This window comes from Medicago truncatula, chromosome 7 (genome assembly GCF_003473485.1).
Source record: "Medicago truncatula cultivar Jemalong A17 chromosome 7, MtrunA17r5.0-ANR, whole genome shotgun sequence".
NCBI lineage: Eukaryota > Viridiplantae > Streptophyta > Magnoliopsida > Fabales > Fabaceae > Medicago > Medicago truncatula.
In genome coordinates this window covers 29,229,309-29,257,147 of record NC_053048.1, presented here as the reverse complement: position 1 = coordinate 29,257,147, position 27,839 = coordinate 29,229,309, and the positions used below count along the sequence as shown (strand labels likewise).

The 27,839-nt window shown below is 32.1% G+C and overlaps 6 protein-coding genes across 6 annotated transcripts; all 6 read left to right on the top strand.

Moving 5' to 3' along the window:
- Positions 1 to 1,716: 1,716 nt before the first annotated feature.
- LOC25498526 (thaumatin-like protein) lies at positions 1,717 to 3,504 on the top strand. The gene is made up of 2 exons (XM_013593453.3): positions 1,717 to 1,972; positions 2,596 to 3,504. The coding sequence occupies exons 1-2, from the start codon at positions 1,912 to 1,914 to the stop codon at positions 3,270 to 3,272; spliced, it is 738 nt and encodes a 245-aa protein (XP_013448907.1). The 5' UTR covers positions 1,717 to 1,911; the 3' UTR covers positions 3,273 to 3,504.
- Positions 3,505 to 5,815: 2,311 nt separating this feature from the next.
- On the top strand, positions 5,816 to 8,015 carry LOC25498525 (2-oxoglutarate-dependent dioxygenase 11). Its single transcript, XM_013593452.3, has 4 exons — positions 5,816 to 6,202; positions 6,383 to 6,630; positions 6,729 to 7,056; positions 7,576 to 8,015. Exons 1-4 carry the CDS (start codon positions 5,960 to 5,962, stop codon positions 7,837 to 7,839), a joined length of 1,083 nt encoding a protein of 360 aa, XP_013448906.2. The 5' UTR covers positions 5,816 to 5,959; the 3' UTR covers positions 7,840 to 8,015.
- Positions 8,016 to 9,450: 1,435 nt separating this feature from the next.
- LOC25498524 (protein SRG1) lies at positions 9,451 to 12,155 on the top strand. Its single transcript, XM_013593451.3, has 4 exons — positions 9,451 to 9,777; positions 10,743 to 10,990; positions 11,178 to 11,502; positions 11,702 to 12,155. The coding sequence occupies exons 1-4, from the start codon at positions 9,523 to 9,525 to the stop codon at positions 11,963 to 11,965; spliced, it is 1,092 nt and encodes a 363-aa protein (XP_013448905.1). The 5' UTR covers positions 9,451 to 9,522; the 3' UTR covers positions 11,966 to 12,155.
- Positions 12,156 to 12,311: 156 nt separating this feature from the next.
- LOC25498523 (protein SRG1) lies at positions 12,312 to 15,329 on the top strand. The gene is made up of 5 exons (XM_013593450.3): positions 12,312 to 12,382; positions 13,451 to 13,715; positions 13,805 to 14,052; positions 14,333 to 14,657; positions 15,081 to 15,329. Exons 1-5 carry the CDS (start codon positions 12,312 to 12,314, stop codon positions 15,327 to 15,329), a joined length of 1,158 nt encoding a protein of 385 aa, XP_013448904.2.
- A 2,677-nt stretch (positions 15,330 to 18,006) lies between these two features.
- Positions 18,007 to 20,464, top strand: LOC25498522 (probable 2-oxoglutarate/Fe(II)-dependent dioxygenase). Its single transcript, XM_013593449.3, has 4 exons — positions 18,007 to 18,404; positions 19,158 to 19,375; positions 19,464 to 19,788; positions 19,879 to 20,464. The coding sequence occupies exons 1-4, from the start codon at positions 18,024 to 18,026 to the stop codon at positions 20,137 to 20,139; spliced, it is 1,185 nt and encodes a 394-aa protein (XP_013448903.2). The 5' UTR covers positions 18,007 to 18,023; the 3' UTR covers positions 20,140 to 20,464.
- Positions 20,465 to 22,626: 2,162 nt separating this feature from the next.
- LOC120575743 (protein SRG1) lies at positions 22,627 to 25,275 on the top strand. Its single transcript, XM_013593448.3, has 4 exons — positions 22,627 to 22,896; positions 23,484 to 23,731; positions 23,880 to 24,204; positions 24,931 to 25,275. Exons 1-4 carry the CDS (start codon positions 22,627 to 22,629, stop codon positions 25,210 to 25,212), a joined length of 1,125 nt encoding a protein of 374 aa, XP_013448902.1. The 3' UTR covers positions 25,213 to 25,275.
- Positions 25,276 to 27,839: the final 2,564 nt, after the last annotated feature.

Below are 27,839 nucleotides of genomic sequence, written 5' to 3'. Positions count from 1 at the left end.
GAATTCAAATGATGAAAGAATGAAGTGAAATTGGTTATTAAAAAATATATGTATATGAAACTCAAATGAAAGCCCCACTATAAACATCTTGTTTTTGTCAAAGATAACACTTTTTCATTCAAATCGGTCTTACTTGGTGTGAATTGGTTCACACCTTTCTTGCTTCATTTGAATCAATTCATAAGCCTATATTGATTTAATTTGAATGTTATTTGAATTTGGATAGGTTGATGATGATACAATTTACATTTTTTAATGATCATGTTCACTAATTTGTACCAAAATCTGATGAGAAATGGAAATCGTTCGACAATATAAACTTTTTTCAATTTAAATGACTAATTTGATATAATTTTATTTAAAAGGTGAAATGGATTATATTAATGAGATCCTTGGATTTTTAGCACAAGAAGTGTCAAAAATCAGGAAGAAAAGATTCACATTACATCAAAAGCAAAACAAAAAAAGAAAAGAAAAGGAAGAGGGCATAACAACCTCAATACTAAATGATTCACAAACAAGCTAACTGAGTTAAGCCATCACAAGTGGTAGTTAAAAACAAAATGAATTCTATTTGTTTTCAGCCACCAATAAGATTGTAGCTTAATCTTGTCTAAAAGATATTGTAGCGAATCTTCTTTTTGATGAAAGACCCGTGCATATTTTTCACACAAGATCATCCACACAGTTGTTAACCAAATGAGTTGAAAAGTAGTGCATATGTTTTTTAAAACCACCTAAATATTCAAATTGATGACAGTGTTCTACAACATGCGTAGGGTGTACCATACTAAAACCAAGCCAATTAGAGATGCCAAACCAAATTTTATGGAAAAATTCGCAAGATAGAAAAAGATGATCAATATCCTCCATTAAACCAAAACCTCCCATACATAATTGGGCATTAGTATGAAGAACGTGCCTCCTGCTTAAATTATCTGTTGTTGGTAGACGATTACGAAGCAGACATCAAACAAAGAGATTAACCTTCAGAGGGACCTCCTTATTCCAAATTACGTTTGAGGTGCCAAAACCACCTATCAAGACTATTATGCTGCAAAACAATATTAGATAAAATCTCACAACATTCCCTAATTTAATACAAAATTATTTAAAAAAACTACATTAAGACAAAAAGTTATGATAACTTAACTTAATTTCTTTGGTTAAAGACATATCCAACACTATTGTAACAAAAGTACATATGCAATAATACTGTTTACACTTCTAATCAAGCTTTATCGGTCACTATATATATGCAAGTATGCAACCCACTTTGTTTAATATTTAAATTACACTCATAAGTGTCATTAAGAATAAAAGAAAATCTTAAGCTACAAGGCTTAAAAAGTAGAAGGCATAATATCTTATAACGTGTGCCATGTACCTTTCCATTTTAAGATAGAAGCAGATATTGCTGATGTCATAAACCAAAAACTGTTTAGTATTAGTATAACAAAGTTATATTTAATACTATATTAATACTATATTATTGAAGTTTATGATAAGAACATTCCCTAATCAAACTAAAGTTAATATCACATGGTACATACTTCTTTATTGCTTTATTTTTCTAGCAAGTTGTATAAAAAAATTCCAAATTATTTAAATAGATTATAGCTATGTTAACTATTTTATTATTTTAATGAAACATTTACTTGAAAAAGAAATCTCCAAGAAGAAGCAATGCATATATGCTCCTATGTTATTATGAAAGAGAAAGGTGAAAGTAACCTAGAAAATAAAGGGAAAAGCTTAGTGATGGTCACAGATGGAAGTAACAAAACTGTCTTATGCTTTTTTATATAGAAAAAGTTAGCACTTGTCACACACTGTCACTTATGCACTATATAATAGGTAGCATTGCCTCTTTATCTTTTACTAGATCAGATTGAAAATTGAACTTAAACTATGTCAAGAACTTCAACACTTCTCTACTACTTGGTGGCCTTTTGCTCCATCATACTCATAGGTAATACTTCTTCCACATTGATTATTTTTCTATTTGTAATAAATGTCCACAAGCAAAAATTAGAATACATTTAGTATAACAAAGTTATATTTTTTCAGAGCCAATGGCAAAGAGTCTTATGTGTTTGTTTATTAGTTAGTTTTAAGAGTCAAGATCATGTTTGACTAGTTTCAGAGCCGTCTCTGTGAAGGTGCAAACAGTTGTATAGAGTTGGACCTCCAAAATTTTGGGACCCAAAATATTTTTATATATATTATGCATGTAAAATATAGATATATACTAGTAGCGTTGTGAAATGTGCAACGCTGAAAACATGGCGTAGTGGTTGAGCTCGGTGGTATAATCGTTGAGGTCCTGGGTTCAACTATCAGAACGACGACCATGACTAATCATAGTTCTCTAAAGTGAAGAACAATTTAATTTAAAGAGTAAAGTAAGTAATATCAACAGTTGATAAACGAATCAATAGTTGATATTATATGCACATACATAACAGATCATAGATGTTTAAAATATCAACCTTTTTTACTAGCTACTCATGGAAATGCTCTTATATGTTGCTATCTAAGAATCTTTGGTATTAAGCGTTACATTTCTAAACATTTATCTATTATTTGATGCAGATGGTGCTCAACTAATTCTAGTGAACAATTGTGGAGAAAGTGTATGGCCAGGGATACTAGGAGGCTCAGGGCAACAGACACCAAAAGATGGTGGATTTCATCTAGGTAGCGGCGACGAAGTAGTATTAGATGTACAAGAAAAATGGTCAGGAAGAATATGGGGAAGACAAGGCTGCACTTTCGACAACGACGGAAACGGCCACTGTCTAACAGGTGATTGCTTTGGTAAACTACAATGTGCAGGATTAGGAGGAGTTCCACCAGCAACAGTAGTTGAAATGACACTAGGATCATCATCTTCACCACTACATTTCTATGATGTGAGTTTAGTTGATGGTTTCAATTTACCTGTTTCAATGAAACCTGTTGGTGGTGGAATTGGTTGTGGAATAGCTTCTTGTGAAGTTGATTTGAATGTTTGTTGTCCATCAGCACTTGAAGTGAAGAGAAATGGGAAAGTTGTTGGTTGTAAAAGTGCTTGTTTGGCTATGCAATCTGCTAAATATTGTTGCACTGGAGATTATTCTGATCCTAAAACTTGTAAACCTACACTTTTTGCTAATCTCTTTAAGGCTATTTGCCCTAAAGCTTATAGTTATGCTTATGATGATACTAGTAGTCTTAATAGATGTAGGGCTCCAAGATATGTTATCACTTTCTGTCCTCCGCCGCAGTGACCGGAATTCGGATGCCGAAATGAAGTTGAAGAAGCTGCTGTCAAAATATTGCAAAGATTATGTTTTTAGTTATAGTGAAGAACTAAATATTTTAGTATTACTTCTGTTTTTAATTTGCATAGTTATGTTTTTAAGTTTTTTTCTTCATGTTCTTGAATAGTTATTGTTCTTGATCATTATAGTTTAAAACAAGGATAGATTGATAATAAATAGAATTTTACTCTTTTCTCTATATACTTGTGAAGATTTGGTATTTGTAAAATTAATAAATTTAGTTTTTTGGCATTAGTAAAATCTTTTAACTCACAGCTACAAGTTCAAGCTTTCATGTGTGAAATTAATAAAGAAATTTTGTACACAAAACAGAAATTCAATAAGAATCTATGAATTGATAACACAATGTCATCTCTACGAAACCATCTTATTAAGTGAAAGATGTCTTTCATTTACAAAGTCATTCTTTAATCTGATGTGAGACTCTTTAGTAAATTAATCTCTCAATTTTTTCTTTAGATAAAAAAGTCTCATGCAATATATAGTGAAAATCCATTGAACATTGTCTCCACTTTATTATATGCAAAACTTTTGGTTTGAGTTGTGGTATCATTGCTTTTACATTGGGTTATTCCAGAAGCTCAATAAATGCAGTTGGGAAAGTGGTCAAATTGAAGATTCCACAATATATATGACACTTTTTTCAATGTAAAAATAGGAAAAACACTCTCTTGCAATCACTCTTTTATCAGGTGAAATCAATGTATAACCTACACTTTGGAAATGGAACCCACATAAAGTGGTGAGACATACATTGATTTCACCTAATAAAAAAGTGAGTGCTAGAGAGAGTGCTCAAAAGAGAGTGTTGCTAGCATTCCTTATATTAATATATACTCCTTCTGTTCCCTTTTAATTGTCACATTTTGACTTTTTACACAAACCAAAACAACAAATACTTTTACTACTTTTGATACAACAATTTATCTTTTTCCTATAATAACCTTAATAATTTAATACTTCATTCAATATATTTCTCTCTCAGCAAAAAATATATAAGGGTAATATATGTAAAGCCACATTTAATGATACATTGGACTTTGAAAACGACAGGGAGTATTCATCATACCATAGTGATAGTACCGTTTTCTTCATAAAACTCCAGAAAATAAATTTTAAGGTATGTAATCGATTACTCCGGTCAAGTGGTTGTGTCTCATCCAAAAAGCTTCTCTAGCCATTGACAATGGGATTCAAACTCAGAACCATGAGATCAAAATGTATGAACACTTACCACCAAATCCGCGTAATGATCGGGGGAAATTTTGAACATTAAATATATTTAACTATCTGGAATGGTCATTGGTGAAACATTTTGAAAAGTTGGTCTCCTTTACTAAATTGTATGAGATTTTTTATTTTTATAAATAGAGACATTTTGTAGAGAAACAAGTACTCAAATTTTTTTTTGCTAAATTTTTGCTCAAAATTTTTGCTAAATTTTGTAGAGACATTTTGAAAAGTTGGTCTCCTTTACTAAACTTTTTTTTTTTTTTTGCTCAAAAAAAAAAGTACTCAAATTTTTGTATGACATATAATTTGACATTATCCCTTTGAAGACATCCGATAAAATTGGAACGATACAAAAGAAATGTTTGACAGAACTCCAAATTAAAATAATAAAATGATTTGGATGCACACACAAAAGTGATCGAAAGTAAAAGAAAAAGAAATTAAACAATATATACTTTTTAAGATAATCTATTGATATATGTATTTTTACGTGGATATCTGGAGGTATTGCTCATAATAATTATACTCCCAATTTTTTAAGGGTACCAAACCTTTGAAAGAGACCATAATAAATATTTTCTTGAATAAACCAAAACAAGTTGCAATCAAACTATTTTCCTTTCTTTTCATCGAACATCAGCTGACTTTGTACAACTTGCAGCATATGAACCACCAAAAACATTCACAATAATTTTCACAAATTTAATTTAATTTTAGTATCAATACTAAGCACCGAAAGAGACAACTAATTAAATTATTCTTTCGTATATAAACTAATACATGTGGCAATCAAGCTATTTTCCTTTTCTTTACACGAGATAAAGTTACAAAAGCTAATTGTCGGTAATTTATGAAATAATTGATCAAATTTATTTTTAATAAGCCAAAATGTAATATATTAATTCAACCAGAGTGATTCATCTTGCACAAAAAGAGAAACACCTAAAAGTTTATACCAACAAATCATCTTTCACTCCACTTACAAATTTATTTTACGTGGCTAACTTTGATTAGTTGATGGATTAATTACCCACATTTTTTCAAAGATAATCTAGAAAAAATCATTCGCGATATAAGTTTGACTTTTACATTACCATAGCACGTGAAAAAGGTAGTAAGACTATGAGATTAATTTGTATAAACTACAAAATTTGTTTGCAAATTGAAATATTTTGCTTTCTTTACATGAGCTGACTTTGTTAATATCCCAGCTTAGCCAAGCAATTGAAGTTTATTTAATCTGGAAATTCCAATATATGTTCCATAAATCCAAAGCAATATACTAAACTGATTTGATCATTGACTATAGGTAGAGTTATATTTATTTTTAGACAATATTAATATTCCCTCTACTAACAAAAAACAAACAAATTGAAAATGAGTGTTGACAAAGATAAAAGATGGAAGAAGCACCCACTTATGCTCCATCTTTGCCAGTTCCAAATGTTCAAGAAATGGTGAAGATGAATCCTTTGGAAGTTCCAACAAAATATGTGAGGAATGAAGAAGAAATGGAGAAAGTAAACTACATGCCTCAACTTTCTTCAGAGATTCCTATCATTGATTTTACACAGCTTTCAAATGGGAGCATCGAAGAGTTGCTGAAACTTGAGGTTGCATGCAAGGACTGGGGTTTCTTTCAGGTAATTCATCAACTATAATTTCCGCGCATTTTTTTTTTTGGGTTAGGATTTTCGCGTATTTAATGTGCCTATTTTTTACTAAAATATCCATTTATATATAGACATATTTGTGAACGTATGTCAAATTTTTGTTTGGTTTTCATCAAGTTTTGTTAAGATTGCAAATATATACCTATGCAGATAGTGAATCATGGTGTGCAAAAAGAACTCATACAGAGAATGAAGGATGCAGTAGATGAGTTTTTCAAACTTCCAATAGAAGAGAAGGAAACATATGCAATGCTCTCAAACGACATACAAGGCTATGGCCAAGCTTATGTAGTTTCTGAGGAGCAGACACTTGATTGGGGAGACGCACTAATTTTATTCATTTATCCCGATCAGTACAGGAACCTCCGATTTTGGCCAAAAACCCCACATGGATTCAAGTATGTGTTTTGAAATAAAAATAAATATGTACATATATAAATTTTTAAACAATATATGCACATTTTGTGATTTTGATGAAATTCATTTCCTAATGTAGGGAGATAATAGAGGCATATTCAAGTGAAATGAAACGAGTTGGCGAGGAACTTTTAAGTTCTTTGTCTATTATTATGGGGTTAGAGAAGCATGCTCTTGTTGGATTGCATAAAGAATTCATTCAAGCATTACGTGTGAACTATTACCCTCCTTGCAACACACCTGAGCAAGTATTAGGTATGAGTTCGCATTCTGACACAGGCACCATTACCTTGCTCATGCAAGATGATGATGTGTCTGGGTTAGAAATTCGAAACAAAGGAAATTGGGTACCAATTAATCCAATATTATTAGATGCCATAGTCGTCAATATCGGAGATGTTATAGAGGTATATTCATTTTTATCTTATCCCTCAATGTAACACCCTCATCTTGAAAAAGTGAAAATTTATCAAATGTGGAAGATGATTCAATTGACACATAATTTGAAATACTTTAATCAAATCTTCAATGATTAAAATCAAACATACAAATCAATTTTCACCCATATTAATCTTCAATAATAGTATGGGGAAAATGGTAAGTTACTTTGATCAAATTACAATTTTTCCCATACTAATCTTTACAATACCTCTTGTGTCCTTTTTCTAAGTTTGGGCCTAAATAGTAGTTGATCTTGATTAAGTTCCTAATACATTATCTAGTTTATCATACAAATCACTCAGGTTTAAGGTTAACAAGGATATGCTGAATTCATATTAATTTCTTTATAAAAAAAAGTTAATTAATTAATTATAAAAAAAGTTTCTTGGTACCTTATCTAGTAGTTGAGCTTAATTAATTCTTAATTTTTTTTTATAAAAAAATTACTTAATTAATCATATATCTACAATGTTCAATATGAGCAGATATTGAGTAACGGAAAATTCAAAAGTGTAGAACACAGAGCAGTGACAAATAAGAACAAGAGAAGGACTTCTAATGCATCATTTTTGTTGCCTCAAGATGATGTTGAAGTTGAGCCATTTCATCATATGATAGATGCTCAACATCCCAAGATGTACCAGAAAGTCAAGTTTGGAGATTATTTGAGGCATTCCTTGAAGAGAAAAATGGAGGGAAAAACACACACTGATGTTGCAAGGATAAAGGAACAAGTAATAGAGAAATAAAAAATAAAAGAAAATGGACAGTTTGAGAAAATGAGGAAAGGGATGGAGATTATGTGGTTTTCTCCTTTTAATAATGCATATTTTCTGTGTTTTTTTTATTTTTTTATTTTTTTTTAATATTTGGTATGTCTTGATTTCCCCCCTAAAATCTATACTTGTATTCTCTATATTTAAACCAGTCATAGATTGTTAAATAAAACATATGTGTTAGTTACAATGCATGAAAAAGTATTGACGTACGGTGTAACTATTGCGTACTAGCTAAACGACATGATCTACAATGCTTAATCCTTCATTCGACTAGTTTCACAAGTAGTGCATGATAACTCCCATCCTAGTGAGATTGTGGCGCCCGATGTTCTGCTTCAATCTCCTCTCCTTGACATGATCTATTGACAAGGTCTTTGGTGCATATCTCCACCAGAGAGCGTGTCCATTGACAAGGTCCTTGATGCATATCTCCACCAGAGAGTGTGTCTTCTCCCTCACTCTTCAAAGTGGTTAGTGGTGCTAAGAACATGGTAGATAACCATGCATGTGAGGAGTCTTGTAGTGGATAGTGCGTGTTTTTTTTTAGGGAGGGTAGTGCGTGTGCTGATGGTGCAACATACATTGCATGGACCGTCATAGTAAAGTATATCATGCCGTGGTTATATGTACGAGTGTAGAATATAGAAGCGAGGATAAAATTGTCATTAAATAATTATAAAGTTAATTAAACTAAAGAATCCTTCCCGTACCTTCTAACATGGAGGGTAAGCAAAATAGAGAAATGTAATGGAATGTGATAGAATGAATATCATTATGTTTCATTCCATCCTATTATAATATATGCAAACAATGAAACACTGTGTCATTCCATTCCTTCTTGTTCCATCAATCCAAATATAAACATCATATTAAAAATTTGGATGGAAGATTTTCAAGTGGTACAAGCTAAATGTAATGGAAATTAGTGGAGTGAAATAAAATATAATTTTTTTATTCTATTTTTAATCTTATTTAAACAAAATCTCTATTATATGCTGAAATTATTAGGCCGAACGTCATAATTGAAATTCAAACCTCAACTCCTCGACTCGTGTGTATGAGTTTCCAACAGATGATTAAATTAGTATATATGACGTAACTCCGATTTAAACTACACACTTTAGATAGAAAGAACTACCTTGTATTAACAAATTTAAGTTTTATTTAATGGAGTAACATATTCAAGTTAAGAGACCAAAATGACACGTTTTAAAGAATCAAAATATACCTTAAAGTTACGTTCACCGACAATTTTTTTTTTTTTTTAAGCTTATTATATTTTATTTGTACTGTATATGAATGGACTAATTCGTATAAATATGTTTGTAAAATTGCAATATTTTGCTTTCATTACATAAGCGAACGTTGTTCATATCCTAGCTTACCTAAGCAATTGAAGTTTATTTAAAAGAATACGTATGCTAAAGTGATTTTTCTATATGGATTGACTAGGCAAAATGTATATTTATTTCTAGATAATCTCACGATTCCCTCTTAACTAAAACCAAAATAAAACTACAAAATAAACAACTTTTAAAAAATACAACTAAAGTTATTTTTCTATTTGGATTGACTAGGTAGGGGCATATGTAAAACCCTATAAAAGTTCTCAAATCTCATAGCTAACAATCCACACCACCAAGCAAATTAAAGATGAGTGTCAACATAGATGAAGCACCCATTTTTGCTCCATCTTTACCAGTACCAAATGTTCAAGAAATGGTGAAGGTTAATCCTTTGCAAGTTCCAACAAAATATGTGAGGAATGAAGAAGAAATGGAGAAAGTAAACTACATGCCTCAACTTTCTTCTGAGATTCCTGTAATTGATTTTACACAGCTTTCAAATGGGAACATGGAGGAGTTGCTGAAACTTGAGATTGCATGCAAGGAGTGGGGTTTCTTTCAGGTAATTCATCGACTATACAATTGTGAGTTACACAAAAATGTACAAACAAAAACTTGTAATTTTTGCGTATTTAATATGTCTAACTTTATATATTTGTGCATAGACGTATTTTTTTTTTTTTTTTTTTTTTTTGGTGACCGGAGTTTAAACCCAGTTCTTGCATATATTATACATTGTCCATACCAACTGAAGTAAGCTCACGAATACAGACGTATCTAACTCTATGTTTCATCTTCTAAAACAAATAATTAGTACTACTAAATAGTATATTTTTAGAAGAAAAAATAATGAATATATCTAGTAATTTTAAATGAGACTTTTATTTAACTACACCTTTTTATTCTAAAAGATACTTACAATTAGGGACAAATATAATACAAGAAAGATATGAAATATCTCACTACAATAGAACAATATTATCTATATATAGAAGAGGATGGAGATTTTGGGTTGAATTTTTTATAATTTCAATACCATTTAATAAATTTTCCTAAATTAATGTTATATTGTTAGTGATATTAAAAAAGATAAAAATTATATTGGTTAAATTATTTTTGTTTTTGAAAAAGATAAACATAGTTTTTTGGGTTTGTTACAATTTTAAAGTCACAAATATTTGTATTTGTAATTTTAATCAAAATCAAAATTTAATATAAAAATCGTTTATAATTTACACGCGTTAGCACAATAAACGGAGTGAAATGACAAGCACGTGAGTGCCCGTCTTTTTGCTAGTAATAATAAAGATTTTAAGTCGTAGTTGCTATGATAATGCGATTCTTAATATTATAAGAAATTACAGAAAACACTAGGGATACAACTTTGATGGAAATTAAGAAAGTTCAACATAGAAAGGAACATGGATAACAGAAGTGTTTAGAAGTGGTGTAGATTTTAGTTTGAGTTCAACATATTGTTTGGTTTTAATCAAGTGCTTTATAAGATTGCAATATATATCTTTGCAGATGGTGAATCATGGTGTGGAAAAAGACCTTATACAAAGAATGAGGGATGCATCAAATGAGTTTTTTGAACTTCCAATGGAAGAGAAGGAAAAGTATGCAATGCTCCCAAACGACATACAAGGCTATGGGCAAAATTATGTCGTTTCTGAGGAGCAAACACTTGATTGGTCCGACGTACTAGTTTTAATCATTTATCCCGACCGGTATAGGAAGCTTCAATTTTGGCCAAAAACCTCACATGGATTCAAGTATGCACTTTTGACATTTTGGTCTAAGCAAATATAAAGTTTCCACTATACTCCATCCGGTCACATTTATAAGCAAATTTTCCTTTTTCAGATTCATTAAATAACTGATGTTCAAAATTCAAACCCTAATAGAATCCGCTATATATGTACATTTTGTGATTTTGATGAAACTCGTTTGCTAATGTAGAGAGATAATAGAGGCATATTCAAGTGAAGTGAGACGAGTTGGCGAGGAACTTCTAAGTTTTCTGTCTATTATCATGGGGTTGGAGAAACATGCTCTCGCTGAACTGCATAAAGAATTAATTCAAGGTTTACGCGTGAACTATTACCCTCCTTGCAACAACCCTGAGCAAGTATTGGGTTTGAGTCCACACTCTGACACAACCACCATTACCTTACTTATTCAAGATGATGATGTGCTTGGATTAGAAATCAGAAACAAAGGAAATTGGGTACCGGTTAAACCAATATCAGATGCTCTAGTTATCAATGTTGGAGATGTTATAGAGGTAACACATTTTTGTCTGATACCAATATATAGGTATGCATGTGTGTGTGTTTTTGCATTCCGTCACTATTATATTTTTTTTAATTATGATCGGTTTGTAAATGTTCATGTCGATGTCATGTCTAGTTATTGTACCTTAATTAATGCTTTATAGATGTCATGCTCAATTCGCACGATTCACTTATTTCGTCATTGAACAGATATTGAGTAATGGAAAATACAAGAGTGTAGAACACAGGGTAATGACAAATCAGAACAAAAGAAGGATTTCTTATGCATCATTTTTATTCCCTCGAGATGACGTTGAAGTTGAGCCCTTTGATCATATGATAGATGCTCAAAACCCCAAGATGTACCAGAAAGTCAAGTATGGAGATTATTTGAGGCATTCCTTAAAGAGAAAAATGGAGCGAAAAACACACACCGATGTGGCAAAGATAAAGGAACATGTAATAGTGACATAACAACTCAAAGAAAATGAGGAAAAAGATGAAGATTCCGTGATTGTCTGTTTGTTATTAGTGCATATTTTCTGTTTTTTAAGGGATTTTCTGTTTTATTCTATTGTATGTTTTGCTTCTGTTTCCCTAAACTCTGTGTGTACTCTCTGTATTTAAATCAGATGAATAAAAGCATAACAACATTACCCTAAAACTTTTTTACAAGGTAATACAAGCTCTAGGTTTTAAGGTTCTAATATAAAGTGGTCTAAAATATAACCCGTTTCACGAACCAATCTGTTTCATAACCTGTTTTTCACCGCATAAGACCTGCAGCTGAAGACAGGCATCGACAACGGTTATCCTAGTGATGGATTTGAACAACACCAGTGATATGAAGTATGAACTGATTGTTACTGGCAAACAATACCATCAGGCCAGGTCGTGATTGTGGAAATATTATGGCTACTAGGAATCTTATAATTCTCTCAAGGTTGAGGCTCATCGTCTCCTTGGAAAAAATTACTTGTAGTGGTCCCAATATTGAAAGATTGATACCAGACAGCCAAGGAAAAATGATTTTCATACTAATTATGTTCCGGAACCTGTAACAGATCCAAAAGTTACCAACTTTTAAAGACTTTCAAGTTTTCATCAAACATAAGAACATCAAAGAAGTAATAGATTTCACAATATTCACACTATAGCGAAAAATAATAAAGCAAGATTGATTGGTATGCAAACAAAGCTCTCAGAACATCAAATTGCATAGTAAGACAACAGGAAAAAAAATTGGAAACTATAGTCATTCATCAAGTTGCTATTGTAAATTTGTAACTGAAAAATATTTACATACATAGATAGCTAAGGTGACATTGCAAATATCAGTTGACTACAGTTTAGACAAAAAGAACTAACTTGAATTAACACATTTAAGTTAAGAGACCTCAGTTGATAAGGACAATGCATAATATATGCAAGGTCGGGGTTCGAATCCCGGCCACCACAAAAAAAAAAAAAAAGACCAAAATGACTCATTATAAAGTTTAAGGACCGAAAAAAACCTTAAAAATAAGTCAAGCGACCAAAAAAATATTTCTAGACAATTATTTTATTTTTACTGCATATGAAGGATCGATTTTGCTCGTTGCAAAACATGATACACGAAAAGGAAATAAGACTATGATATTAATTTTGTATAAAACACAACATATTTGCAAATTGCATTATTTTGCTTTCTTTACATGACCTAACTTTGTTCATATCCCAACTTACCTATGCAGTTGAAGTTTGTTTAATTTGGAAACTCCAATCCAAGGCATAGATTCCATAGATGCAAAACAATGTAGATAAAAGTAATCTAAAGTGATTTTTCTATTTGGATTGGCTAGGCAGAAGTATATTTATTTCTAGAACAAATCTCAAGATTCCCTCTTAGTACAAACAAAAAAAACTTTACATATAACCCTTTAAAAGTTCTCAAATCTAAAGCTAACAATCTACACAAAGCAAATTAAAGATGAGTGTTAACATAGATGAAGCACCAATTTTTGCTCCATCTTTACCGGTACCAAATGTTCAAGAAATGGTGAAGATTAATCCTTCGCAAGTTCCTAAACGATACGTGAGGAATCAAGAAGAAATGGAAAAAGTACATTACACGCCTCACCTTTCATCGGAGATTCCTGTCATTGATTTAACACTGCTTTCAAATGGGAACATGGAAGAGTTGCGGAAACTTGAGATTGCATGCAGGGAGTGGGGTTTCTTTCAGGTAACTCTTGAAATTACAGAACTGTGAGTTAATAAGATTTTGTTTGGTTAACCATCAAGTGCTGCTTGAAATTAGAAATACCTTTGCAGATAGTGAATCATGGTGTGGACAAAGAAATTCTGCAGAATATGAAAGATGCAGCAGATGAGTTTTTCAAACTTCCAATAGAAGAGAAGGAAAAGTATGCAATGCTCTCAAACGACGTACATGGCTATGGTCATGCTTATGTAGTTTCCGAAGAGCAGACGCTTGATTGGACAGACACATTGTTTTTACTCATTTATCCCACCCGGTTCAGGAAGCTTCAATTCTGGCCAAAAACACCGCATGGATTCAAGTATGCATTTTTTACAATTTAAATCTAAAATCAAATATGATTTTGATTCTTTAAAACATGTATGTAAATCTTGCTATGAAGCACCGATGCAAACACAGAAACCGAATAAAACACTAACACCGACAAGTTGGAATCGGTAATAATTTAATAAAATGAATTAATTGAAAGTAATACATGTGTCAATGTCAGTGTCAGACACCGGACACCTTCAATCAGAAATGCTAGTGTTAATTAAAGACTTATATTGTGATTTTTAAATGGAATTAATATCGTAATGCAGGGAGATAGTAGATACATATTCAAGTGAAGTAAAAAGAGTTGGTGACGAACTTCTAAGTTCTTTGTCTGTTATTATGGGGTTGGAAAAACATGTTCTTGCTGGACTGCATAAAGAAGTACTTCAGGGTTTACGTGTGAACTATTACCCTCCTTGCGACACACCTGAGCAAGTGTTGGGTTTGAGTCCACACTCCGACTCAAGCACCATTACTTTACTTATGCAAGATGATGATGTGCCTGGATTAGAAATTCGACATAAAGGAAATTGGGTACCCGTTACTCCAATATCAGATGCTCTAGTTGTCAATGTCGGAGATGTAATAGAGGTAATTGAATAATTTCTTTCTTTTGTAAACAAATTTTTTAAATTTGTAGAGAAAATTAAAAATATCAATGACAGTTTTGGTGTAATAAGGTCCAACTTGACGTGTCAACATATGTAGCACAGACAATTCGCATTGAAGGCGTGTTAGGTGACATATCTTTATGTTTGACACCGACACATACAGTTACATTTTCTTAAATTATTACTACTGTCTAAGTGTTCCTGTCTGTGTCGTATCCGATATACGTGTCTCTATTTGTGCTTGATAGGTGTCTACTCCAATTGGCATAATTGAACTATTTCTTTAGTGATATAATCAACACTAAATAAAGAGTACATTGTAAGCTTGAAAAGAAAGAAATACCAACAGTCACTTAGTTATATATCAACATTTTCAGTTTATTTCTTTTTTCAATGTGAACAGATATGGAGTAATGGAAGATACAAGAGTGTAGAACACAGAGCAATGACAAATAAAAACAAGAGAAGGACTTCTCATGCAACATTTGTGTTTCCTCGAGATGATGTTGAAGTGGAGCCCTTTGATCATATGATAGATGCTCAAAACCCTAAGATGTACCAGAAAGTGTTGTATGGAGATTATTTGAGGCAATCCATGAAGAGAAAAATGGAGGGAAAAACACACACTGATGTGGCAAAGATAAAGGCATAAGTAATAGAAGAATAATTTACCTTTTCATTTTTATAATTGTGCTTGTATAATGCTTAAAAAATATCATTTACATCAAATGTGTATTTTTAAACAACTCTAAACAATGCACTTTCAAACTTTTGATCAAATGATTGGTTGATTGCAAATAAAATAAAATAAATTCATATACAGCCGGAGAAGTGGAAACACGATGGAGGACGGCAGCGGCAGCTACATAAATGGGAGTGAGAGGTAATAATGTGTATCTTTCACTGGAGGTCTTTCTATAATAGAGATTTGCAGATTGATCATGAGATCACCGTTTGATCTTCACCACATGGTGGTGATTGATTGCATAAGGTGATTTCTATGTGCGTTGATGGTACAACGTACATCGTGTCTACCCTCATGGTAAAGTATATTCCAGATGGGTCTCGTCTCAGTCCGGAACACAGCCATTTATATGTGAATCAAAATCTAAACAAAATTAACCATTGATTGCAGAATTGTATTTTAATACTGCAAGTTCAATGCTAGCTCTCTAAACAAAACAAATAATCAAATAGAATATAAGGTTATTAATTTATATTTGGCTTCCAACTTTCATCGAACACATCATATGCATCCTCAAAATCTAACTACGCGAGTAGCTTAAAATAAGTGCAATGAATAAGTAAAGGGTTTCACAGTAGCCACAAATTAACATATAACGACGTGGCCCAGACCCAGAGCCTCCATTTCCCAGGTTCATTCCATACCTCTACCTTCAACATGCATAAGCATATTCTTTGTTTATTGGTCATTTGTATAATTTTTTTTTTTTGTTTGTCTAGTAGACCGGTGGCCGGAGCTCACACATTTAAATGTGGAGAAGTGGGGTGTCCGGGGTTTGAACCCCTGCCCCTGCATAAATTATGCAATGTCCCTGTCAATTGAGCTAAGCTCACGGGGACTAATATGTTTTTGTTTTATCCTTATTTATTAATTTTGTTACGTCTGCAACAATTTAACCTAATTTTTCCCGCTCATTTGCTTTACTATGTTTGCAATTATTTAATCTAACAAATTTCATCTAAAAAACGCATCGCACCAATTTCATTTATATCCTCTTGCCTTTTTTTTTTTTTTTTTTTTTAAGAAAATATTTTCTATACTTATTTGATGTCGCACGTTTGTTCTAGAAACTATGAGCATATCAATGATCACGTTTGATACCTTATACTTTATACTTTTTTTCGGCTACCCTAATTTCTATGTAAACTTGGTTATATATACCCGAATTATTGATATGATTACCAATTTTCTTTTATAATATTTTCAGATTTCATACATTTTATGAAGTGTTTTATTTTGTCTACTATGAATTATCACGTGTTATTTTTTCACCGTTACCTATTATATATTGCATTTTATTATTCGTATGTCAATCCTTTTACAATAAATTCGAGCGGAGCACGTGTCAAAAATCTAGTTTTGGTCTTATTTTTCGTCAATTGTTTTATTTCTTTTAAAGAACTTTGTTTTATTCTTTGTTTATGCTCATGTTATCTACTTTCGTGTTTTTTCTTTTTAATGATAATATATACTTTGTTTTAGCCCTTTAAATTAAGGTTTAATTAAATCCACCTTTTGTCATTGTCCAATTTTAACTCTCCACAATTTAAGATTTGGACCATAATTTTTTATTTTTTTTGTTACTTATGATATTTAGAGATGGATCATGCATTGTTTGATTTGGAGAAGAATCTGTCAAGGAGTGTTTCGATGGAATTGTGGAAAATAAAATTAAAAAAGCATCAGAGGTTTGTCATATATACCTCCGATGCTCTCCTTTTTAAAAAAAAAATAAAAATCAAAGTGTTAAATTCAAAAAATGATGAAATATATGACGGATCATTTGTAATGTTGGTCAATCTTAAACATTTAGAATTTTTTTTATTGAGAGAAAACATTTAGGATTTAAAACATACAAAAAGAACCAATATGATTAATGACAAAATAGATAAATGACGAAATTGATCATTTTAGTAGTTATGAACCAATTTAAAACACAAAAATTAGCTAAGAGATAAAATGGTAAATTTAACCTATATTAAAAGTATTGTACATACTATCATGTAAATAACACAATTTGAATAAAATAATTAATTTTACATAAAAAATAAATATGACATTCTTTTTAAAAATTTGCCCTTAGATATAAGCCTTTTTTTTTTTTAAATACTAGATATATTTATTCATTCTTTTTAAAAAAAAAACCCTCGATTAATAATACTAATGTGTTGAAATATGGAAAGACGAAATTTACTACATACAATGAATGCAAGGAGTATTTTAGAGGTACATTTATACTTTTTTTCTTGTGAGGGAGGGTACATTTATACTTAAAATGGACAAATTAACTAACTACATTATCATTTTTTTATCAAGTTTGTTTTCTGAAGGAATTTTTTTTGTCAAAGTGTCTAGTGATTAGCAATTGACCTTCTAACGTGGACTTTTTATTATTGATTTATTTTTGTTAGGATGTTAATTTTTTATTGTTGGCAGGTGTTACCGTACAGGTGTACCGTATTTTTTTCCTTAAAAAAAAATGTACTGTGCTTTTGTGTTAGCCGAGATTTAAACGTTGGACCTTACATATATTATGTAGTGTTCTTAAGTGCTCGCGAGGACCTCGTATTTAAAAAAACAGTTTTCCTTTTTTCCAAATTAATGTTTTTACACAGCTTCCAGACAGGTTTGTTCTTGAGTGGATCTCATACTCAACACCAACGCAGACCATATCAATCCACACAGCGAACAGTAAGCATAGCAAAGATGAGTACTCTCAATGGAGGAGCTGATCATGTGTTAGGAACAACTCATAAGAAGGAGGAATCACCCACTTTTCCATATATTCAAGAAACTGCGAGGAAGAATCCTTTCAATGTTCCTGAAAGCTATGTTAGAACTGAAGAACAAATGGAAAAACACCTTTATACGCCTCACCTTTCATCTCACCTCCCAATCATTGATTTTGGATTACTCTCAAATGGGAACAAAGAGGAGTTGTTAAAACTGGATTTTGCTTGCAAAGAGTGGGGTTACTTTCAGGTATCTATGTCTTCACCATTAGATTTACTGTGAAGTCCTTTTGTTAACTTCAATTGCTAGTTTAAATGGCCCGCAAGTGGATTGTGGGATTGGACCCCTCAGATTAATCAGTCATTGGGTCGGATACCGAGTTTTCAAAAACTTGTAAGGACTAGTTTGATAGTAAGTGATATAGTTTAGGGGTTAATTTGTTATTAAGTGATATAATTGAGGGACTTATTTGACAATAAATTAGATACAAGTTAGTGAAGGACAAAGTTGCTCAACATAATTCAAAATCTGGATTTTTTTTTTCTATTTGCAAATTTTAGGTGTATGGATGTCCGACCCCTATTTTACCAGGGTAGAATTGGTGATTTACTCAAACAGAAAAAAATTCGTGAAGTAGCATAGTGGTTGGACCTATACTTTTGAAGTGTGGAGAAGTCGGGAATCTGGGGTTCGAGCCTCGGCCCCTGCATATTATTGTCCTTGCACTTACCAACTGCTCAATGTGTTCATAACCATACACTTCTTTTAAAATTTAGATAGGTTCAGATAACATAGTAAAAATAGATAAAACATAGTAAAATAAAATATATATACAATGAAACGCGATAGAAAAATAGATAGATGTGCACATTTTTATTTTTTTTGAAGGAAGATAGATGTGCACATTAGTGACTGTCTTTTCACTTGTAGTAATAATAGGTTCAAGTTCAACAAGTTCACAACAATGCATTAATATCTTTACAATGCAATTACTTTTACCAGATAGTGAATCATGGCATGCAAATAGACCTGATGCAGAGAGTGAAGGATGCAGTAGCTGAGTTTTCCGAATTATCAATAAAAGAGAAGATCAAGTATGCAATGCCCCCAGATGATATGCAAGGTTACGGGCATACTTCAGTTGATTGGTCTGATTACCTAGTCTTGCTCGTTTACCCAACGCGGTTCAGGAAGCCTCAGTTTTGGCCTAAGGAATTGAAGTAGGTATTCTTGATATTTTAGTATGTCATAGTATCTTAGTTTATCCGGTAGGATTAATTTCGAGTATCTCTTGTGATATTAACATAGGGATACGATAGACGCATATTCAAATGAAATTAAACGCATTGGCGAGGAAGTTATCAATTCTCTGTCATTGCTTTTGGGGTTGGAGGAACATGGTCTTCTTGATCTACATAGAGAAGTACATCAAGGTTTCCGTGTGAACTATTACCCTCCTTGTAACACACCCGAGAAAGTACTAGGTGTGAGTCCGCACTCTGATCCAAGGACCATTGCAATAGTTATGCAAGACGATGATGTATCAGGGACAGAAATTCGATACAAAAGAAATTGGGTACCAATTACTCCAATACCAGGTGCTTTAGTGGTTAATGTTGGAGATGTAATAGAGGTAAGTACTTATTGATTTCTTTCTTTAGTGAATACCAAAAGATAAAGTCACTTAATTATGAAATTTTTTTTCCTTTTGCAATCCTTACAGATACTGAGTAATGGCAAATACAAGAGTGTGGAACATAGAGCAATCACAAATAAGAACAAGAAAAGGACTACTTTTATATCATATTTGTTCCCTCAGGGTGATGCTGAAATCGGGGCATTAGATCATATGATAGATGATCAAAATCCCAAGATGTACAAGGACACCACGTATGGAGAGTATTTGAGGCACGTGCTGAATACGAAATTGGAAGGAAAACCACATATCAATGCAACAAAGATAAATGAATGGATAGGGGAATAACAACTTTATGAAAAGAAAATAAACTTGTTCTGTCTCATGTTACTTTTTCATGTTCTGAATTGTTCCTGAATAATTATTAATGAATGAAGTTGTCCCTATTTACTAATATGATCACATGAAGGCGTAACGAATTGACAAGTCCATAAGAGAGACTGATGGGGTGACAGCTTATTTTAGAAAGGAAAAATGACTCAGCTAGTTCTAGAAGAAAATATGTTATGCATTTTGTTATACTTTTACCCTTGTTGTGTGTATGCATCAGCCTATATAAATCTTGTATTCTCTCATGATTAGAATCAATGAAAAGTATAACAATTTCCTCTTCTTTTTACTCTAGTTTCCTTCTCTAAATTCTGGAGTGTGACTCAAATTGGGTCGTAACAATTGGCCCTTTTTGACCTCATTCCCTCTAGCCAAAGATCGGTTTGACTATTTCAAACTTTGAAAGCAGTGAAGACATGTACTGGTGTATTCTTTGCACTGAAAAGATATTGAAACTGCAAAAGCAATGCGAGGCTCTGCTCTCACATGGTGGCTATGGTTGTTTCACCGTCATCCACAGGTGGATTTGAAAACGTTCCCAGTTGCTTTTCTTTTGTGTTTTTAGCCTGAATATTGCGTGTGTTGATGATACTAGGGCAGGAGGAACTAAACAATGGTTCCCATATTCATGACCTGGAACGTCCAGAAATTGATCATTCCGGCTCTGAATCATTCACTGCCTCCTTTTTGAATCATTTGCTATTAAATAAGAGAAATTGAGAGTCATTCTTAATGCAACATTGATTGACTCCAACTTATTATAAAGCCTACAAGTGAACCAACTATTTTTCTCCCTGCCAAAGAAAATGAGAATGCTGAAGAGGTTATCAAGAAAGTGTTGAAGAAGGTTCTTGTACACTACAATAATCTAGAATGCATTTTGCTTCTATTTGTATTGGAATGCTCCTTCATCAAGGACAACCTCATTCACATACACTTTTCTATGGTGTTTTGTTACTGGAACAGAAAATCGAATTGCACTTTCGCAGAAAATTACAGATTATGCTGACCAACTAAGGTTGATCGTGCTAAAATGGTTATCTAGTGTGGGTTTCAAAGTTTGTTGTGCTAACTGTTGTCAGAATGAGATAAACCTCCAGAATTGTCTTTATAGCTATCCACTGAGCTTTGCCTCTAATCGTTGTTCCGATGACCATGATGATGATCAAGGGCCTAGTGCATGTGATTTCACTCAAATAGGAACATGACTATCTTGGGTTTTTCGTAGACTTGGCTGGAAACTACGTTACTTTAGGTGATATTTGGAATCCAGATGCTTTCATCCGTAGCAGCTGCAAACAAATATTAAAGATTGATGCTGATTTCATTGCTTCTTATTCATTAGCCTTGACACTTGCTAGAGTGGTGGAGGAAATAGAACATTGAGAAACGATTGAGCTTTTTGCATGTGTATGAAATTCTTTGCTACATAGGAATTGTGATGTGTTAAGTGTGAGTTAAAGTCCCACATTAGATGGAAGAGTTAAGATTGAGCAACCTATAAATGAGAGGACCCGTATACCCAATGCCTTAAGGTTTTGATTGAACATGTGGTGTCTAACTCATTTGTGTGGTTGCCCTCAGGTTTGGATGCAGTTGAAAACTGGTTCAGTCGGTTTGCTCGAGGCCGTTTAAACCTCCAAATTTTATACTAAGACCACCCAAAGATAACATTCCTTTCTAGTGATTATCATCGATGGTGAATCCAATGCTGGGAACAATATCCGGTTGAGGAAGAATTTTGCGAAGCTACGGTGTTCAAAATATTTTTCTTTAGTATCGTTTTTTTTTTTTAAAAAAAAAACCGTAAAAGTTTTGTTAATTTTAATAAAATAATTTCATAAATGTAAATATTAGTTTGAAAAATAAAGTAGAAAAATTCATGTTACCTGCTGGTTGAACGGTAAGTCTTTCACTTTGATGACATGACATGTTTAACTCTACCTCACTTTCTCATTGGTTGAAAAAAAAAAAAATGTAAACATTTTCGTTTAAAAATTGCTTGATGGTAGCAGCCCCCTATTATATATATTTTTTTAAATAGATAAAATGAAAATAAGAATTGAAAATTTGCACACATAATTAGAGAAGCTGGACTTTAAACTCTAATCACGTATTCGCTTCGCAATTTTGATATTTTTATCGATTGTATCATGACATCTGGACATAGCCAGCAGCCCCGTTATTTGTCTTTTATAAAGAGTAACATCTGGCGATCAATGAGCTGACTTGCACATTCATACTTGCAGCATACTATTAGGAACCAGCTCACCTATGCAATTGAAAGTTAATTTATTTCATTTGGAACTCCATAGCCATGTAGATAAAAGTATTAAAATTATTATTTCCATGTGGATTCACTAGGTATAAATCACATATGGTAGTGACACTATAAAAGTTCTCAAATCTCAAAGCTAACAATCTACACCACCAAGCAAATGAAAAATGAGTGTTAACATAGATGATATTGAGATGGAAGAAGCACCCACTTATGCTCCATCTTTGCCAGTTCCAAATGTTCAAGAAATGGTGAAGATGAATCCTTTGGAAGTTCCAACAAAATATGTGAGGAATGAAGAAGAAATGGAGAAAGTAAACTACATGCCTCAACTTTCTTCAGAGATTCCTGTAATTGATTTTACACTGCTTTCAAATGGGAGCATGGAGGAGTTACTGAAACTTGAGATTGCATGCAAGGAGTGGGGTTTCTTTCAGGTAATTCATCAACTATAGAATTGTGAGTTGCACAAAAATGTACAAACAAAAATATACAATTTTAACATATTTAATGTGTCTTCTTTAAAAAAAAAACATTTAATGTGTCTATTTTTTATTATATACTAATTGGTAGGTTTGATTTGGATTTTACAATGACTTCTTCCAAACTGAACCAAACCAATGAAGCACATGTTGGTTTGGTTCATCGGGTTGACAATTTTTAAATTTATGAATTTTACATTAACATATCTAAAAATAATAATTTTTATTCATATACTATTAAAACAATTCATAGTCAACTACTAGAAAAAATGTGTTTTTACACGGATAAGTTTTCATCCGAACCATTTTTAATTTTTTAGATAGATTTGGGACGGTTTTAAACAAACAAAATTTCGGTCCCAAAATTATGTGAATGTTTTGAGACCTTGTTATATCTAGAACCTTCTCAAAGATTTTGTAGTACCTAATTAAATATAAGACTGTCTAAACAAATGATTAATGAACTTTTCCTAAGAATGAATGGGTCAAAAAACTCGAATTCGATTCTTAAGAATTACGATTGCAAATATATATCTTTGCAGGTAGTGAATCATGGTCTACAAAAAGAACTTATACAAAGAATGAGGAATGTATCAGATGAGTTTTTCAACCTTCCAATAGAAGAGAAGGAAAAGTATGCAATGCCCTCAAATGACATACAAGGCTATGGGCATGCATATGTAGTTTCTGAGGAGCAAACACTTGATTGGTCAGATTCACTAATTTTAATGATTTATCCCAAGAGATACAGGAAGCTTCAATTTTGGCCAAAAACCCCACATGGATTCAAGTATGCATTATGAAATATACACATTTGAATTTTTATACAATATATATATATATATATATATATATATATATATATATATATATATATATATATATATATATATATATATATGTTTTGTAATTTTGATGAAATTTATTTGCTTATGTAGTGAAATAATAGAGGCATATTCAAGTGAAGTGAAACGAGTTGGTGAGGAACTTCTAAGTTCTTTGTCTCTTATTATGGGGTTGGAGAAACATGCTCTTTTTGGGATGCATAAAGAATTACTTCAATGTTCACGTGTAAACTATTACCCTACATGCAACACACCTGATCAAGTATTGGGTTTGAGCTCACACTCTGACACAGGCACCATTACCATTCTTATGCAAGATGATGATGTGCCTGGGTTAGAAATTCGAAACAAAGGAAATTGGGTTCCAGTTATTCCAATATCAGATGCTCTTGTTGTCAATGTTGGAGATGTTATAGAGGTACATTTTATTTTTCTTAATACTCATGTTCTCAAGAAAAAGGGTCCAAGGTAATCTGAAGTTCGGATGATAGGAGTAAAACCTAATAGAAAATTGATCGAGGAAGTATTTAAAGTTGAGTATCATTAACTGAAGCTGATTAAACTCATCACCACTTATGTCCATAAAATTATATTATAAACCAAATATTTAAATTTGGAAAGATACATCATCCAACAGTCAAAAAGGACTATAAATCAGAGACAATTTCCACTAGAATGTCAATCGAAATATGTTAACCTATATAACACCGACACTTCAAAAATAAGTTTTGTGAGGTGTGTCAAGTGTGTTTGTATCAAACATGCACATATGTATAGGGTAATATTCAATATCCATCATTTTTTAAAATCATTAACGGTGTCCAAGTGTTAATCTCGAAGTCATGTGTAGTTTCAACATCTTTATGATCAGTGCTTCCTAGATGTTAACCTCGATTGGCATAATTGACTTTTTAATGGAAAATGTTTTTTAAGAGGATTAATGGAAAATGTTAGTAATTTGTTGTTAAATTAGTTTTATCCTCCTTCATTCGGGTTTGACGAACTCAAGACCTTCAACTCTGTTAGCTCAAATGAGTTGAGTTACCTAAACCCTTCTGACTTATATTTGTATTGAACACAACTAACACTTGAAGTATATATACCTACATTAATTTTGAGTTTATTCCTTTTTCAATATGAACAGATATTGAGTAATGGAAAATACAAAAGTGTAGAACACAGAGCAGTAACAAATAAGAACAAAAGAAGGACTTCCCATGCATCATTTTTGATCCCTCGAGATGATGTTGAAATTGAGCCATTTGATCATATGATAGATGCTGAAAACACCAAAATTTACCAGAAAGTCAAGTTTGGAGATTATTTAAGGCAATCCATGAAGAGAAAAATGGAGGGAAAAACACATATTGATGTGGCCAAGATAAAGGAACAGTTAATAGAGGAACAAATTAAAGAAAATGCCTAGTTGATTTCTCTATCTCTTATTTTTCTTTACGCATTTTTTTTTAGAGGTAAATCTCTCCTTTTTAACCATGCATATTTCCTTTCCTATTTTATTTTATGATATATTTTGCTTCTGTTTCCTAAAATATCTCCTTTATTGAAGGAAGAAAATTACATGTACTCTATCTATTTAAACCAATGTTCGACAGATGAATAAAGCATAGCATTGTTACCCTATTAATTTTTTACATGGTATGATGACATCTAGTTTTTAGGTTTATACTGTAAACTGGCTCGTAACATTGGATAGCACTTATGTGACATTGGTGATATTGGCCAATCACAATGTCACAATGTTTGTGTTTCTCTCTCTTTCACAAGCATTTACTGCATGTCCTGTTCTTACCTCACCCGTTTTGTGATCTGCCTAATGGCACGTAACAACGTGTGAAATATGATAATCTTAGCGGCATCAAAATATTTTTAATTATTGCATCCTCAAAGACTTTTTTTTTTGAAGGAATCCTCAAAGACTTTTTTTTTTGTTCAACAATTAATATGATTTTAGTGAGGGTTTCAAGAGTTTGTTTGTGCATAAAACAAAGCGATAAAAATGAAAAAAATAATAGATATTACACAATGGCCAACCCAATCAGTAGTGGGCTACATGGCCAGATGGGCCTGCCCGACCCATATTTTAAAATGTATTATTTAATAGAAACATATTACATAAATTATTATTATTATGCATCAAATAAATCACATGTCTTCGTAAACTTAGTTAAATTATATATAAAACGTCTATTAAATCAACATCCACAAGGATAAATAACACAAAAGGATCAATGCAAAAGTAGAGTATTTATCCTAACTCACAAAGTGAACCTTGAAGACAACAAAATTCAATATTAAATAATAAAATAATTCAGTCTTACCTAATAAAACTATTTATAAACTATTTATTTTTTTAAAAGGGCCAGCCCGCAAGCCCGACGACCCATCCCATCTAAAATGCAGGCCCGATGGGCTGGCCCAAAAAGTTAGGGTTGTTTTTTCATGCCTTTTTTACGGTCCGGACCACACTAAAATAAAGGGCCAGTCCGATGGACCTGACCCATTTTGACAACTCTACATATTAGCACTCAAAAATCACAATATTTTACCTAGTTTACGATTAACTTTCTAATTCTCATCCTCTATGTCTAATCTCTCCATTTCAACTTGTAAACAAAAAACATCTCTTCATCTCAATTCTGCAACTATTAACACAAGAACAACCAATTGCCTAAAGCATTAAGTACCGTATAACATTGATCATAACTTCATAAGATAGCAGTAGGTATCAATTGCAATTGCAATTGCTAAAAAACTTATTTATTATCATTTAATATTCATACAAACTTTTGAGGAATCAACAAGTTTATTTATTATTTATTTATAAGATGCAAATTTTATGATTTTCACTTTTCAGAAACAACATGTTTGATTTAGTGCTCGAATACGTCTGGAACAAATTGATCAGAATTTAAGTTGAAGTTAAAAATCAACATCTAAGTACTATTGTTTCATCTATTTGATTTCTTGAAATGTTTCCTAGAAAACAATTGTCTGGTCATCTAAAATGGAAAAGAAAGAAACAAATTGAAATTGATATTGAATCTCAAAAGGGTGCTCTCCATATATTTTTTGGCAAAGATTCTACAATTTCTTTTCGGTTGAAACTGAGAGTTTAGAAAATGAACAACTAAAATCCATAAAAAATTTTGTGGAATTTTTTTTTAGGGGCACCACTCTCTTGATTCGTCCAAGGTATCCAAATTTAAAGAACCGGCCTTGAGCATATAGATAGCAGTAGTTAGCTTTAGTGTTATGACTTGCAGTACAAGTTACTAATTGTTGGGACTAGGTTTCATTTGGTAGAATCAAGTTTGTTTGAAGAACAATGACATCTAATTTTGGTTTTAATGATAAAAAATAATATAAGAGAAGAAATTATCTTTTTAATGTGTGCTTGATGCACATAACGATTCCATACGAAACAAATCAAAGGCGCATCATATAAAAGTAAGGATCAACGTCTCGATCAATATATATTTATATTCAAAGCAATTCCTATATGGTGTAGTCTACTGTATAAGGGATATCTTAGTACGCGTAATCAGTTGACTATAGTCGATTAAGTTCTTATTGTAGAGAAGGCAAAATCACTGTATTAAGGGTGGATTGGACTAGCTATCGATAGACAGTGAACCAGTATAAATATATTGTGTCATTCTTTCAGGACAAGATCATAACGAGTTTCGCTTCCCCCATTGGGTTTATAAGCTCCCCCGATGTTTATATTGATTCCTGAGGCGTGGGAGAACAATTTCTAAAGTTTAAAGAACAATTTCCATCATTTTATGTATGTTATTGTTTAAAGAACAAAATCTAGTTTAGGGTTATTCTGAACATTGGTGTAGTTTGTAATTCCAATTTGGTATCTTACCTTAATATATGAGGTATTTTCAGCCAAAACACCCTACAAACTTCTCTTTTTTCAATGTCCCTAGATGGAGACAATGTAAAATGGAATTGTGACAGTGATTTCGACGTTGTACAACTTTTTAATGAATCAAAATTCTTGCCTAAGTAAAGATAACATTGGAT

What these genes read in the sequence shown, in the direction of transcription:
- LOC25498526 (XM_013593453.3), top strand. Translation starts at nt 1,912, where the DNA reads ATGTCAAGAACTTCAACACTTCTCTACTACTTGGTGGCCTTTTGCTCC. An exon ending in TTGCTCCATCATACTCATAG is followed by an intron (nt 1,973 to 2,595) that starts GTAATACTTCTT and finishes TATTTGATGCAG; the next exon opens with ATGGTGCTCAACTAATTCTA.
- LOC25498525 (XM_013593452.3), top strand. Translation starts at nt 5,960, where the DNA reads ATGGAAGAAGCACCCACTTATGCTCCATCTTTGCCAGTTCCAAATGTT. An exon ending in AGGACTGGGGTTTCTTTCAG is followed by an intron (nt 6,203 to 6,382) that starts GTAATTCATCAA and finishes ATACCTATGCAG; the next exon opens with ATAGTGAATCATGGTGTGCA. An exon ending in AAAACCCCACATGGATTCAA is followed by an intron (nt 6,631 to 6,728) that starts GTATGTGTTTTG and finishes TTCCTAATGTAG; the next exon opens with GGAGATAATAGAGGCATATT.
- LOC25498524 (XM_013593451.3), top strand. Translation starts at nt 9,523, where the DNA reads ATGAGTGTCAACATAGATGAAGCACCCATTTTTGCTCCATCTTTACCA. An exon ending in AGGAGTGGGGTTTCTTTCAG is followed by an intron (nt 9,778 to 10,742) that starts GTAATTCATCGA and finishes ATATCTTTGCAG; the next exon opens with ATGGTGAATCATGGTGTGGA. An exon ending in AAAACCTCACATGGATTCAA is followed by an intron (nt 10,991 to 11,177) that starts GTATGCACTTTT and finishes TTGCTAATGTAG; the next exon opens with AGAGATAATAGAGGCATATT.
- LOC25498523 (XM_013593450.3), top strand. Translation starts at nt 12,312, where the DNA reads ATGGATTTGAACAACACCAGTGATATGAAGTATGAACTGATTGTTACT. An exon ending in AAACAATACCATCAGGCCAG is followed by an intron (nt 12,383 to 13,450) that starts GTCGTGATTGTG and finishes ATCTACACAAAG; the next exon opens with CAAATTAAAGATGAGTGTTA. An exon ending in ATGTCGGAGATGTAATAGAG is followed by an intron (nt 14,658 to 15,080) that starts GTAATTGAATAA and finishes CAATGTGAACAG; the next exon opens with ATATGGAGTAATGGAAGATA.
- LOC25498522 (XM_013593449.3), top strand. Translation starts at nt 18,024, where the DNA reads ATGTTTTTACACAGCTTCCAGACAGGTTTGTTCTTGAGTGGATCTCAT. An exon ending in TTTTGGCCTAAGGAATTGAA is followed by an intron (nt 19,376 to 19,463) that starts GTAGGTATTCTT and finishes ATATTAACATAG; the next exon opens with GGATACGATAGACGCATATT. An exon ending in ATGTTGGAGATGTAATAGAG is followed by an intron (nt 19,789 to 19,878) that starts GTAAGTACTTAT and finishes CAATCCTTACAG; the next exon opens with ATACTGAGTAATGGCAAATA.
- LOC120575743 (XM_013593448.3), top strand. Translation starts at nt 22,627, where the DNA reads ATGAGTGTTAACATAGATGATATTGAGATGGAAGAAGCACCCACTTAT. An exon ending in AAAACCCCACATGGATTCAA is followed by an intron (nt 23,732 to 23,879) that starts GTATGCATTATG and finishes TTGCTTATGTAG; the next exon opens with TGAAATAATAGAGGCATATT. An exon ending in ATGTTGGAGATGTTATAGAG is followed by an intron (nt 24,205 to 24,930) that starts GTACATTTTATT and finishes CAATATGAACAG; the next exon opens with ATATTGAGTAATGGAAAATA.